Genomic DNA, 12881 nt, shown 5'->3' with positions numbered 1-12881 from the left:
TTTTCCTCAGTTTGCCTTTGCTTGCCGTCTCCCCTCCCATATGTAATGTAAGACACTACTACCCACAGACATAGGCGCTAAATGAAATGAGTACATTGTAGATGACAACAAGTTCAGCAGGTGTGAAAGAAAGTGTTGAGATGGAGAAGTGTCGTGAGCGACATTTTCATTAAGGATGCAGAGAACTGTTTTCTCAGCTAGTCTGGCATTACTCAGCCATGGCAGAAGGAAGATGGGTTATAGCTACGGGGCTGCATGACACAGGGCTCCAGGGAGGGCATGGGGAGGACTGGTGTTACAGCATCCTACACTCGGGGGGTGTCTGGTGTGGAAGAGAGATGAGGGAGTAGAGGACGACTGATGCTCTCCCCGAGGTTAATGTAGTACTATCAGTTGCACAACTGTCCTCTCGTGGCTGCATCTATTTCAACAACTGCTGGAGGAGAGAAGGGAAAAAAAAAGACAGACAGAATGAGGAAGTTAAAGACGAGAGGGAGGAGGGACAAGAGAGGTGGATGAACAGAAAGAGGAAGGGCAAACAGAGACTGAGACAGTAAGAACCTTGAAAATAAACATGAAAATAAATACTGTAAAGTGTAGACTGAAAGCCTTTGCTTTGTCGTTTTTTTAAGTACCTTGAAAATTGATAGCAGGTTTCATTTTAACCAGAGTGAATCAATGGATTAAAATCACAAAAATCAACACACATAATCAAATACAAAGGCAGACACAAGCTAAAAAGAGTGAAGTCGTACAATTCAGTTCATCTTCTATTTCTCTGGACACTGGTTAAGATTTACCTGCAGTAGCTGTTGTGTGCCTGGTTAATTTTGACAAGCTCATTATTCTTAAAGACATAAAAGAAAATGTTACACTTTATTGACCAGAGGTATATTCCCAGTGGTTGTCTACTAACCTTTAAAGGAAATCAAAAAGACTTCTGCTGTTATTGAAGTTTGTCAACAATCACAGTGAAGTATGATTGATGCTACATGTCGTTTGTGGCCCCATTTTTCTGCTCTAAATAAACTGAAGGATAAATCCAGTTGCTAAGCCAGTCCCTCAAAGGGCTGACCTTTTGATAGGCCCATCTCTCAAACTTATGGCATCTTGGAGATGCTTTATTGCCACAACCTAGAAATGGCTCATGTTGACATAAGATCATTTACAAGCTTCTCCCCAGAACCCCTCAAGGCTCAACATCTCTATATGTGTACTAACAACGAGAGATTATCCTTGGAGCAAAAATAATTTCAGCCTCTGTTTCACCTGAGATTGTTCTGTCATCAAGAGAGGGGCGGCAGAGACAGCTTCTGTGTGTAAAACCTTCAAATTTCAGCACTGCAACCTCTCAAACTTTATTCTCTTTTTTTTCCCTGGATTTCACGACCCCTTTCTGCCTTGTTTTATTTTACAGTGGCTATTTCATGCCAACCATTTTGTTTCCCTCCACTGGCTTAATTCAACTGCTGAATTCAAGACCACAAAATGACACAGGTCAGAGCATTTGAAGTTAAAGGTGGCTGGTGTCAGTGGTGGAAGCAAACTAGCGTGGGGTTCGTTAACAGCAAAAGGTGAGTCTGATAAAGAGGACAGGGATGGCTGAGTAACTCGTGTGTCCTCTGATTCTGGTTATCTGTCTCCAGCTTCTTGTTTGCCTGAGCGATCAGGGCTGGAACCATCAGGAGCTCCCCCTCTTCCACTCGTTCATGTGAACCATGACTCTCACTGAACTGAGAGCGTTACCGTTGAGATAAGGGCTCCAGTCAGATCAACTGTGGCAATGGAACCAGTGAGAAAACATGGTGGACAGAGCCATCTGGCCAGCTCTTCTCTGTCCTCGCTCTGCTGAACACAGAGCTGGAGCCACCTGTCTTGTCTGCAGCACTATCCAGCAGAAGTCGAGTACCAACAGGATGGTAGGGCAAGATAATGTGTGTACATGTATGTGTGTGAGTTCACATTTCACCTTGTGCGTTTTATTGGAAAAATGAAAAAAAGAAAAACAGAGGAGAATTTCTCCTCAGAGAATAGCAGAATAGTTTACAAATCTGTTTGGCCCCTAAGAAATCATATAATACATGGATCCAGAACTTCCTTCTCTTTTATAATAGCCTGCAAACAATATTTCCATGCCATGTTAAAGGATATGCATCTTTTCTTTCTGCTTATTGATTGAGGCTTGGCCAAGGTCATCCACAAAAGCTTTTGTGACAATATTCTCCCAGAGAATATTGGATTTTATCTTCAGCTATTAGCAAAGCATTTGGCATGAAAGAAGAAACATTGAACATTTAGTAAGATACACCACTCTGCTTTGAAGCACTACATTCTGCCAATGCTGAAACCTTTTAAAACCTTTTACAGCCTGTATCATGTGTCCATAGCTATTTGCCAACAAGCAAACATACTTTTTACAGCAGTTAACCCCAACCAAAGGTACATGTACCTCCCAGATTGTGCAATAAATAAAACACTTTGAAGAAGGGGAATAAAAGAAATTATAATAAGAAAATATACCCTACCATCCAAATAACTAAGCATTGAAAATACCCATTAAAAACACCTTCCACCAGCCTAACTCAGATGAAACACAGTAAAAGCTGTGTAAAAAGTGCATTGCCACTGAGAGTGCATGAAAGCTAGTAAACTAGCTAGCAGGTTGGCTAAGACAGTCAATAAAATTTGAACAAATTTTCCAAAAGCAATGAATAATTGAAATATTATTTAATGGATAAACAGGTGAAATATTAAAAGTAAAGTAATGGATGATTATCAAAATAACTAAACATAATGCATAAATGGTGGAAACAGCTAAACATAATGTATAAACTATGGAAACAATTAGCTAAAACTAATGAAAAATGGCTAAAAGCTCAAATTAATGCATACATTGAAGAAATAACAAAAAGTATATGTATTTAGGTAATAATTTGGATAAACAGTTGAAATAATTAGCTAAAAGTATTGGCTAAATTCTAAGCTAATTGCAATCATGTAATAATTACACAATATAATAATTACAATTAGCTCATTTTGTTTGATAAATGACCAGACAAAAAAATGATATTTCACCCTACTTCCTAACATCAGCTGACACTGCAAGCTGTTGGACCTCACTACTGTTTTAAAGAAACACCACGAGTGTATCTGATGTGAGATTCACCAGGGAGACTTCCGACATCCATCGAGCCTGCCAGTAGGGGAATATAAGACAGGTAGCCCAGAGAGAAAAGACAAAACCCGATTGGATCTTGGCGCAGTGATAAGTTACCTTGCACATGGTAGTCACTCCACCATCAGAATTAAATGATAAGATTCCAATTACCTGCTAATTTAAACCACAGGTCAAATATGAGGAGTAAAGGATGATGGAGCCCCAGTTCATTTCATGTTGTAATAGCTTTCTGCAGGTGAAAAAATTTAATTGAAAAACCTTGCAGATATTAAATGGGATACTGTGAATGACCTGCTTCTCTGAAAAAGCTCCTTATCTATGTCACATTAAATCTATAATGCATTCTTACTCCATCTAACTTACATGACAAATGAAAAAACTCATCTAAAGAGCTTTGCATTTACAACACACTACTTTACTATATCTGAGAGTTTGTTTTTGAAACTTAATCAATCTCCAAACAATCTAAGGGGGAATCCATATGGGCTACATTGTCCTCAACCCAACAGGAGGGGGTCTTGTCCTCTAATTAATCTGGCTTGTCCCTCTGCTAAACACTAGATCACTTTGCAGGACTGCTGCATTATTCAACATAGCCATGGGTTAGAGAGGAAGTCTGTGGTCTGGAGTCACCTTACTCTAGGCAGAGCAGCAGAGCAAAAGAGATGGAGAAGGATGAGTAGGAGAAATTAAAGTAAGGGAAGAGGAGTCAAGGGTGGGGGGAGTCAGACAGAAAGAGGTGGGTTAGAGGTATGATGAAAAGGGGAAAGGGAAAGAAATGAGATTAGAGATTAAAAAGAAGGGAGAGATCAAATGGTCGATGTGGTTCAAGGCGAACAGAACTGCTACAAGATCACATCCGTATGAGAAACCGCAGGAGGGTCAGAGGCTTATAGACAGGAAGTCCATGTCCAGCTGTCAGTTCTCTGCTTCTGCTGACAAATCAATCATAAAACCACACACACTTTTTTTTCAGCTGTGTATGCATTTTTGACAGACAATCCAATGATAGGTTGACAACAACACATCTTTTTTTTCCCCTTGTTCTTTTATTGTTGATGGTTGTTATTCTTCAGAGCAAACCCCTCCCTGACCCCAAAATACATCTGTCTTCTCTGTCTCTCTCATTAAATACACACCTTGCCCCCACAAATACAATGGTCAAAAACACAGTAGTCATGTACCATTGGTTCATACAGAAACACACAAGTGGAATCAACGGTACTCTCAGGGCAGTCGCCGGCACTCAGAGAGCAGTCATAATAAAAAGCTTTGGAATGGTGAAAGTACAATGCACTCACACAGTTGTTGTGGCTGCTGGACAACACAACAGTTGGAATAAATTATATGGATCGGGATATTTTGAAATGAACTAAATGAAAAGCAAAGCAGACAATGGGTTCATACATGCTTTAACAGACCTGTTTTTACTCAGAGCTCTGGGATGAACACTCAGGTGTTAAAAGTTCTGGCAATAAACTCACAAAATGGTCATTTACAGCACATTCAGCTTCATGGTTATGCAGTGGTTACTTACTGTACGTCTTTACTCTGGGCAAACATATAGTATATTATTCATATAATATTCACATAACATAATATACATCTGTATGTACACATTCCTTCCACCCTCAAGAAAAAGTGTCCAGGCACTTCCGCCAATGATCCTTTGTCAGATCACTGACTAAACCATAGCTACCTCATCCCTCTTCCTCATCAAAAACAAGCTGCCCTATCAGTGAAGCTGGGGGAGCTCGGTGATGTTGGCATACTGTTAGATTCCTCACATATTCTGGCGCTCCTGCCTGGACCAGACTGTGAGCCACAAACTAGCAGCAGAGTTTGCCTAGCTGCCATTTCTCTTCTGTGGACTTCAAGGTGTCTCTCTTTTGTTTATTCATGAAGCTCCTGGGGCGATACCTATATCGCCCTCCTCTTGATAACCTGCCTTTAAAGGAGTTTCAGGAGATATGGTGGAGCATAACATATTTTAAAGGGGATTAATGGAGAGTAGAATAGACATTTTCTTGGTTCTGGAACAAAAATCTGTAAAAAATAAAATTTCTTCCTGTCTGTGTGTTTTTTCAGAGGATGTTTCATTGATTCAGGCATTAACAGTTCCAGTGGTCTCCAGGCATTGGATAGCAGTTGAAAACTAGTGGCTTTGATTTGGCCCTTAGGGCTGTGATAGCTAAGCAGCAGGGTCTGTGGGCGACTGTTTCTTCCTATTCTTTCTCTTTAAAATACCATTTTTATTTTAAAATAAAAAAACAAAACACCAATGTGAAAACATCAATACCTTTAGTGATGAGTGGTGATGCAAAATAGCATATTTTTACCTCTACATGATGTTAATGCCCCTTTTTATTTATTTATTTATTTATTTATTTTACACCACTAGGAACAACAACTAATGGTCATGTCAAAATTGTCAAAATGAACCCCCTACCTGAAAGGGTTATGATAAAATTCAAACTGGCTTAGCTTGCTTCAACAGTTACAGTACAACCAAATGCATCAGACAACAAAGGAGTAAAACAGTTACCAACTCATGTAACGGAGCACTGTTTTCGACACTTCACCACAGCATGGATGAAATATCAGTTTTCACACCACCACTGCCACTATGGCATGTCAGTACAGTCTTCCCTGCTCCTTTTTCTCTCCAGTTGGGTATAAAATACAAACAATCACTTTGGAGTGAGGACATTAGCTGATGCAGTACATACTGTATGTTTGTAGGCATATATCAAGATGAAGCAGTAGAACAAAGTAAAGAGAGGATTCAAGTCAGTCAGTGGGATTGGCACTGTGACAGCAATGAGACAGGAATCTCCTGTGGTGGCACCAGGCCCAGTGCTGTGGTCCCTGGAGACGTCCACCTATAGCACACATGGTAATCCAGCACAAACATTATGGCAAAATACAACACATTGCACTACTGTACAGTTTCTGCATCAATACTGCTGAGGACTGGGCTGGTCTATCCTAATGCTGTAGGTCTCTCGTTAAGATCTCTTGTCACTGTTTGCAAACCAGTATGATAATCTTTTAGATTTATTCAGCGATTTGAATAAATCTGTCCTGTCATCAGAGAATAAGGCAGTTTATGGTATGGTAGATAAGTCATGCCACAACCACAGTGGACTGCTGTTGTAAGTAGCTCTTAATAGAGAAGAAAATGCTTCCACGTTTAGATAATGCTGCTGTAACTCTGGAATTACATCCAGCCCCCTCGCTGTTTGAATTAAACGATGAAACACAGCCAAGGTGACCCTTCTTCAGAATGGACAGGTCCATTTTGTAGCTCACAATATGGTTTTGCTGCTACTGAAAGCCTTAGCACAAAAGGAGCTTTAGTCCAAGAGGCAAAGAGGACCAAGAAAAGCACAAAAAATATCAAAAGAGATAAACATCACCAACAAGGAGGAAATCACAGCTGTACATTAAAGGTTAAAAGTTAGAACTTTGACCAGGTTTTTTTTTCCCTCTCCTTCCTTTGCAGTTCTTTCAATGCCAAGTTCACAGGTCCGAACAATAAAGTAGAGGGGGTCACTGGGTGGCCTTAAATCAAATCTCCAGTGTGTGGGAAATCGCTGCTGTGGTAAACATTTAGTTGCTATCTCCCTTCAAAGCAGTCCAAGTACTCCAGGACAAGGTCATAGCAGAATCGATACTGATCCTGAGGAAACAAGTAATATTGTCCAATTAACAAGTGAGAACATGAGGATAATGACAAAAATATTCTTTCAAACACATTGTTGTATTTATTTACAGACTCTCTTACCAGGGACTCCACCATGTTGGGTTTGCAGTTGCGTAGAGTTTTGACAGCATAGAAGATGTCCACCATGTTCTGGTACTGGATCATCTCAAGGAGAATGTTGCAGGCACAGAAGGTCCCGCTGCGACCGCCGCCATTACTGCAGAGGAGAAGATGTATCATTTAAGAAAACATCTTATCTTTTTTATTTGAATTATGATTTTTTTTCTATCTTTTAATACAACATTAAAAGAAAATCATAAATTCTAGCCGTGCTAGAGGCATGGTTCTAGGGATAGCAATGGGGGTTAGTCAGTCTTGCCACCACTTAAGTCCAGACTGAAGTATCTCTACAACTATTACAGTGATTGCAATGGTATTTTGAACAGACATTCATGTTCCCCAAACAGTGAATCCTGCTGACTTTGGTGATCATCTGCCACTATGTGTTTGATATTTTTTGTTTTAAATAAAATGTCTTGACAACTATTGGCTGGATTGCAGTGAAATTTGGTACAGACATCCATCTTCTTGAATTTTAAGTTTTTATCTAATGCCATCATCAGGTCAATATTTGAATGTGTCCCATACTTTGGTTTATAACTAACTACGTGGAAAACTAATTACATTTTGCCACTCTATATTTATTGCTTATTTCAGACATGCACCCCTTTCAGTTAATCTGAAAGCAATTCAATATGTGGGTCTTGTGACATGAATAAGCACCCCGGTCACTTTTCTGTAAAAGTCAACACTAATCTTACTAGGTCGGACCTAGTGACATTTATATATCCCTTTCAACACAGAACAAGTCTGAATGAATACAGTCACATTGACGGTCATAAGCACAGGCATTCAATTACGGTGTATCATCATCGGTCGTTGCAAAGAGGAACTGTTTTGACTTTTTTTTGAGATACACTGAGGACGAGGTAACCAGGCAGCTTAACAGGACCATGTGGGACACTGTTGTTACACGTAACTTCCTGGACTGTCTATTCTCGCATGTAAGATGCCAAATATCTCACAAGTACTATGGGTGTTTCATTGTGACCGTGTCCATGTCTCTCAACTTGAAGTGCAGCTTTTCACCCACATTTGCAGTGTATTACAGCAAAATATCTAGACATTGTCAGAACATAGAGTAGTGTTTGTTTACATGTCTAGTTAATTTAGGCAGAAAAGAATCAAGGATCCAGGAAGTCAGTTTTTAGCCATGCTAGCAGCATCATTAGGCCAAAAATGTTTTTGTTCTACTCTTGACCAAATACCTTCAACATTTGTGACAGTCCCATCAGATGCATCACATGAACTTTGTCTTATTAGCAAACATCCCAACACGCTACACTAAAACAGAGATCATAATAAACATTTTACCTGCTTAGCATAAGCATATTAACATTATCATAGTGGGAATGTTAGCATTTAGCTCAAAGGCTGACGTGCTAAGAGCAGATTAATAATATAGCACATTTAAAACAAAAGCTATTTCAAAGTGCACAAATTACATAATAGATTAATTAACTTAAGAGTCTACAACCACGCCAGCGGCCTTGCATTAGCTGCAGTTTAGTTTTGGACCTTGACTGTCAGTGTGATGCAACCCACATCCAGTTTTTAATTGGCTCAAATCCTATAATGTTGCATGAGCATGCACTGTACATGTCCAGTATATACAATTGCATTATATACAAATATATATCCCTCTCCAGTGGGAATGGGTCCTCTAGTTTGTTTAAGTGGGTTCTGGAAGACTATAATAAAATATAATCAGGGCAGAATTTAATGTAATCTGATAACATTGTTTTTGTTGTTGTTGTTGATCACAAGAATAGCTAGATGAGAAAAGCTGTGAGAAAGAGGAAATTGAGAAATAACAGCACAGTGACATTTCCTCGGAAATATCGTCCTGGTCATCATAAATGAAAGGCAATATCAATAAACTACTGGAGGACAATCCACTTCCTCTCTCCTGAGACAGATGCAGCAAAGGTGGGCATAGAAGCCTCTGCAGCGTACACAAGCAATATTACGGTAATCAATCGTCGTCAGTGCTTTGGCAGTCCTGGATTTACTGTAGTGAGAACCATCGCATTCTGTATTAAGCCGTAATTGATTTGATCTCCATAATCTCTTCCCTGGTTGTCGTGGGTAACACTGTGTGACAGCGCTGACTGATGTGCTTTTGGATGGGGGCGGCAGGGATGAACGTGTGACGGGTTGGCAATGAGCTGGACGGCCCATTCATATTCATCAGCGAGTGTGCGCTCCAGGGGCTTAGGACAACAGAGGAGCACATAACACCACACACTGCACTACACCACAGCAAAGCACATTACACCACAATTTGATTTTCTACATTACAAAATACTGACATGGAAAAATACTTTGCACTACATCTCACTGCACCAAACCACACAAAACACCAAAGACATGAGACATACCACAGTCTCTGCTTCATCATCAAACAGATGTGCTCTTGATTTAACATGTTTTAACCGACATTTTTGTGATGCTCCCCTCTGTGAATAAGCTTTTGATTTTAAATGCACTTTTAAATGTCAGTCTTCAATAGCCCTATTTCACAGTCTCACAGATTTTCGGGGAGAAATTAAATTTATTTCGGCTTTCTATTTTAATTTCCAGTATATGATGCATGTTGCTAAGAGATTACTCACAGGCAGTGGACGGCAGTGCGTCCTTCTCCACACTCTCTTTGCCACTTGTGCACTTGAGCCAGCAGGTTTAGGAAAGCCTTCTTGGAGTCGGGAACATCACGATAGGCCGACCAGCGCAGAAACTGGAACTGACACACCACCAGCTGTCCCTCTTGGAGCTTCACATGTAACATGAAAACATAAAACACATGGAATCCGTGTGTGTGTATTACACTTTCTGTGTTTGTTTCAGTATTTCTTTGTGTGCGAGTTAACAGCCGTGTTTGAGTGCTCCCCTGGCTGCGTGCTGGCACTCTCAGCTGTGCTCACTCAGCATACTGACTTTGAGATATATGGGTCTGCAGGTGTAAGTGGGATCCAAGCTGTGTATGAGAGAGGTCCCTGTGTGTTCATAACCTTGTCCTGTAGAACCTAACCTAATACTTAAGGACCAACGGAGAACTGTAAGTCATGCAAATTGAGCTGGCAAAGACACCAAAAATGTATGAAGGAATTGCCTCAGCGGAGGTGGGATTTACACAATGTACATTTTTTTGTACTACGTTCCCAACCACACATACATATGCTTACAATGCACCTTCTTTGACTTTTACTCCCTACCCTTGTATATCGTTGTCACACATAGGAAAAAGACACACTAATTCACTGAGAGAGGGGCACTCAGAAGGAGAGGTGTGTGTTATTTCTGTGTGATTTTATTCCTCACATGCTGTGTTAAGTTGCCCTCTCCTTGACAGTGCCGTGCACTGAGTAGAAAAAAAAGGTGCCATAGGTAGAAAGGGGAATGACAAGGGCAGCTGACAGAGGAGGTGAGGATGCCTATCAAGAAAGGAAGTTCTGGGCACTGCCTGTCTTGCTGCTTATAATGGAAGCCTTGCAATAAACGCCTTGCATACAGATTCCTTCAATAATTGGTTGACAGTGATCCTGAGCAGAATACATGCATGTGCTTATGCAAATTTCCGGCATAAAATCATACCTGCATACACGCACACAATCAACACAATGTGTGTGAAGTCAAAATGACTCTACACACACTTATACGTATATGTATATATATATATATATACATATATATATATATATATACTCTGACATCCCCTCTGCTCCCTCTAGCAGGACAGAAGTGCCTCAGTGCCTCTTTTTAGCAAATTTCATGAGTTCTGTCTAATTTTCTACTTTTTGAAGTGTGACATGCGTTATGACCAAATCAAAAGGAAGTCTGCTTTGCCTGAAAACTGTATCTTGCAAATGAAAATATGACATGCATTATGATGACGAAAATCCCCTCTTATGTATGCTAACTGGCACCTAAGATAGGGAAGACGCCTATCTAGGTAATGACAAGAAGAAATTGAAAAAGGGAGAGACTGACCTTTATTGGATGCATGTCAATGGGCTTCTCTTGCATTTTACATTGAAAGTTCTTATTATATGTATCGCTCTTGAGGGAACATCTTATGAAAACACTGGTGGTTCTGGTTCAATTTTCCGGACTGCTGAATATCAAAACAATGTCCTTTGTAGTGTGTATAACACAGTCTATGAATAAGGTTTTTACTGATCTGTCATTGTTTTCAGTACAAATCTCCAGATGATATTTTAGAGTGTATTTATATGACAACCTCCTGCATCCCATGAGGCTTACACTAGAGAATTTATGTTGTGTATGCATAAGAAAGCAATACAGACAGATAACGATGCAGAGGCACACAACCAGAATCAAGCGAAGCATTCAGCCTTTGAGTTTGCGCACATACACAAAGCTGTATAGAAATTCAGATCATCATTTGAAGGTCTCAGGTACACAGTATTATAACAGCCATGCCTGTAGCACTTTGACTTTGAGGACTTGTGTCAGCTTTTTAGATGCACATTACAGGTGGCAGCTCTACATGTACTTTAGGTAAAATGTCACACCTGAATTACCAGTGAGGACCACAGTTAATTTTTTATTTTTTTGGCCTTTATGCCTTTATTGATAGAGAGAGACAGGAAATGGAGAGGCAGAGAGAGGGGGAATGACATGCAGGAAAGGGCCACTTGGAGTGGGATTCGAACCGGGGCTGCCTGCAGTGAAAACTACAACCTCAACACATGGGGCGGGGTGCTCTACCCACTGAGCTAAACACTGCCCCAGTTAATGCATTAATGCGTTAATGAGGTTTGAGTTATCATTTGTGAAATACCACTGAATGGAAAACATGTCCTGAGCAGGGGTTTTTTTGGCACCGTATTGACTCACCCTCGTGACGTTCTTGACCCGAAACAGACGAGTAATGACATCCTCGTCTGCTGACATGGACAGAAACTCCACTTCCATGGGTCCATACTGCTGTAAACCAGGCTCCGGCCAGTACTGAACACATGGCTGCAGGTAGAGGGGAGATTGTTTTGTCAGTGATGACATATGGCACATACAGTACTTGAACTAATGCATTCTTCAGGAGTTGTTGCCTTTGCTCTTATAACTTTTGATCAGTGTGTGTATGTGTGTGTGTGTGTGTGTGTGTGTGTGTGTGAGTGTGCACAGTCTTCATGCATGTCGTGTTATACAAAGAAGAGAATATAGTTGAGGAGCTAGACTGACGCACAAGTATAAAAACAACAATAACCACAGTGGTGTTAGTGTGTAAGGGAAGAAAAGCGACACAGGGAAGGAGAGACATAATGTGCTTTGAGACACTGCAACAAGAGGGAGACAGAGTGCTCCAGTGCTATAAATGAACTCTACAACAGAGTTCATAACAAGATCTTGCAACGAACAACTTAAATTGGCTGTAACTCAATTTTCAGGCAAGACCCAAAAAGGATTGAATTGCAGTGGAAGAAACAAGATGAAAAACATTTTAAGGTGGTGAGTGGAAAGTGGAATTCGACAGTCGTACCTAACATTTCCTTTTTTTTTTTGTCACCAGACTGCATAGGGTGTTACAAAACAGCATGCAGAAAAGCCATTACAAAAGCACTAACTTTATACATTTAATTCTCAAGGATCTTCCAGGTTCATGTTAGTGGTTTACTGATTTTGACAAATATCTTTTGGTAGAATGGTGTTAACATGAGTGTTAGGTAGCAATGAATTACTGTGAAAACAGTCAACATTACTCAGCTGTTTATATGCTTTAAGCAAATTTCTTAAATTCAATGCACAGTGATGAATGAGGTGTGGAGCCACAGAGACTAATACCTAATCATTTTTAGACTAAAATAATTAAATAGATGGAGATTGTTTAAACGACACTAGATTGGTTCTGTCTCT

General features: G+C 40.2%; 1 protein-coding gene across 4 annotated transcripts in view; it reads right to left on the bottom strand.

Moving 5' to 3' along the window:
* Nucleotides 1-4207: 4207 nt before the first annotated feature.
* Nucleotides 4208-12881, bottom strand: part of ptprub (protein tyrosine phosphatase receptor type Ub) — a 150817-nt gene continuing 142143 nt past the window's right edge. For all 4 annotated transcript variants that reach the window (XM_071469198.1, XM_071469199.1, XM_071469200.1 and 1 more), the window contains 4 exons: nucleotides 11865-11990; nucleotides 9620-9777; nucleotides 6966-7101; nucleotides 4208-6860 (listed from right to left, as the gene is read on the bottom strand). In XM_071469198.1, the coding sequence (XP_071325299.1) occupies nucleotides 6798-6860; nucleotides 6966-7101; nucleotides 9620-9777; nucleotides 11865-11990 (483 nt within the window). In that variant the 3' untranslated portion in view covers nucleotides 4208-6797. The remainder of the gene's footprint in view (nucleotides 6861-6965; nucleotides 7102-9619; nucleotides 9778-11864; nucleotides 11991-12881) is intronic.

This window comes from Trachinotus anak, unplaced genomic scaffold, assembly GCF_046630095.1.
Source record: "Trachinotus anak isolate AG129_WGS33_773 ecotype Australia unplaced genomic scaffold, CSIRO_AGI_Tana_v1 ptg000032l, whole genome shotgun sequence".
Lineage (NCBI taxonomy): Eukaryota > Metazoa > Chordata > Actinopteri > Carangiformes > Carangidae > Trachinotus > Trachinotus anak.
This window is presented reverse-complemented; position numbering and strand designations above follow the sequence as displayed.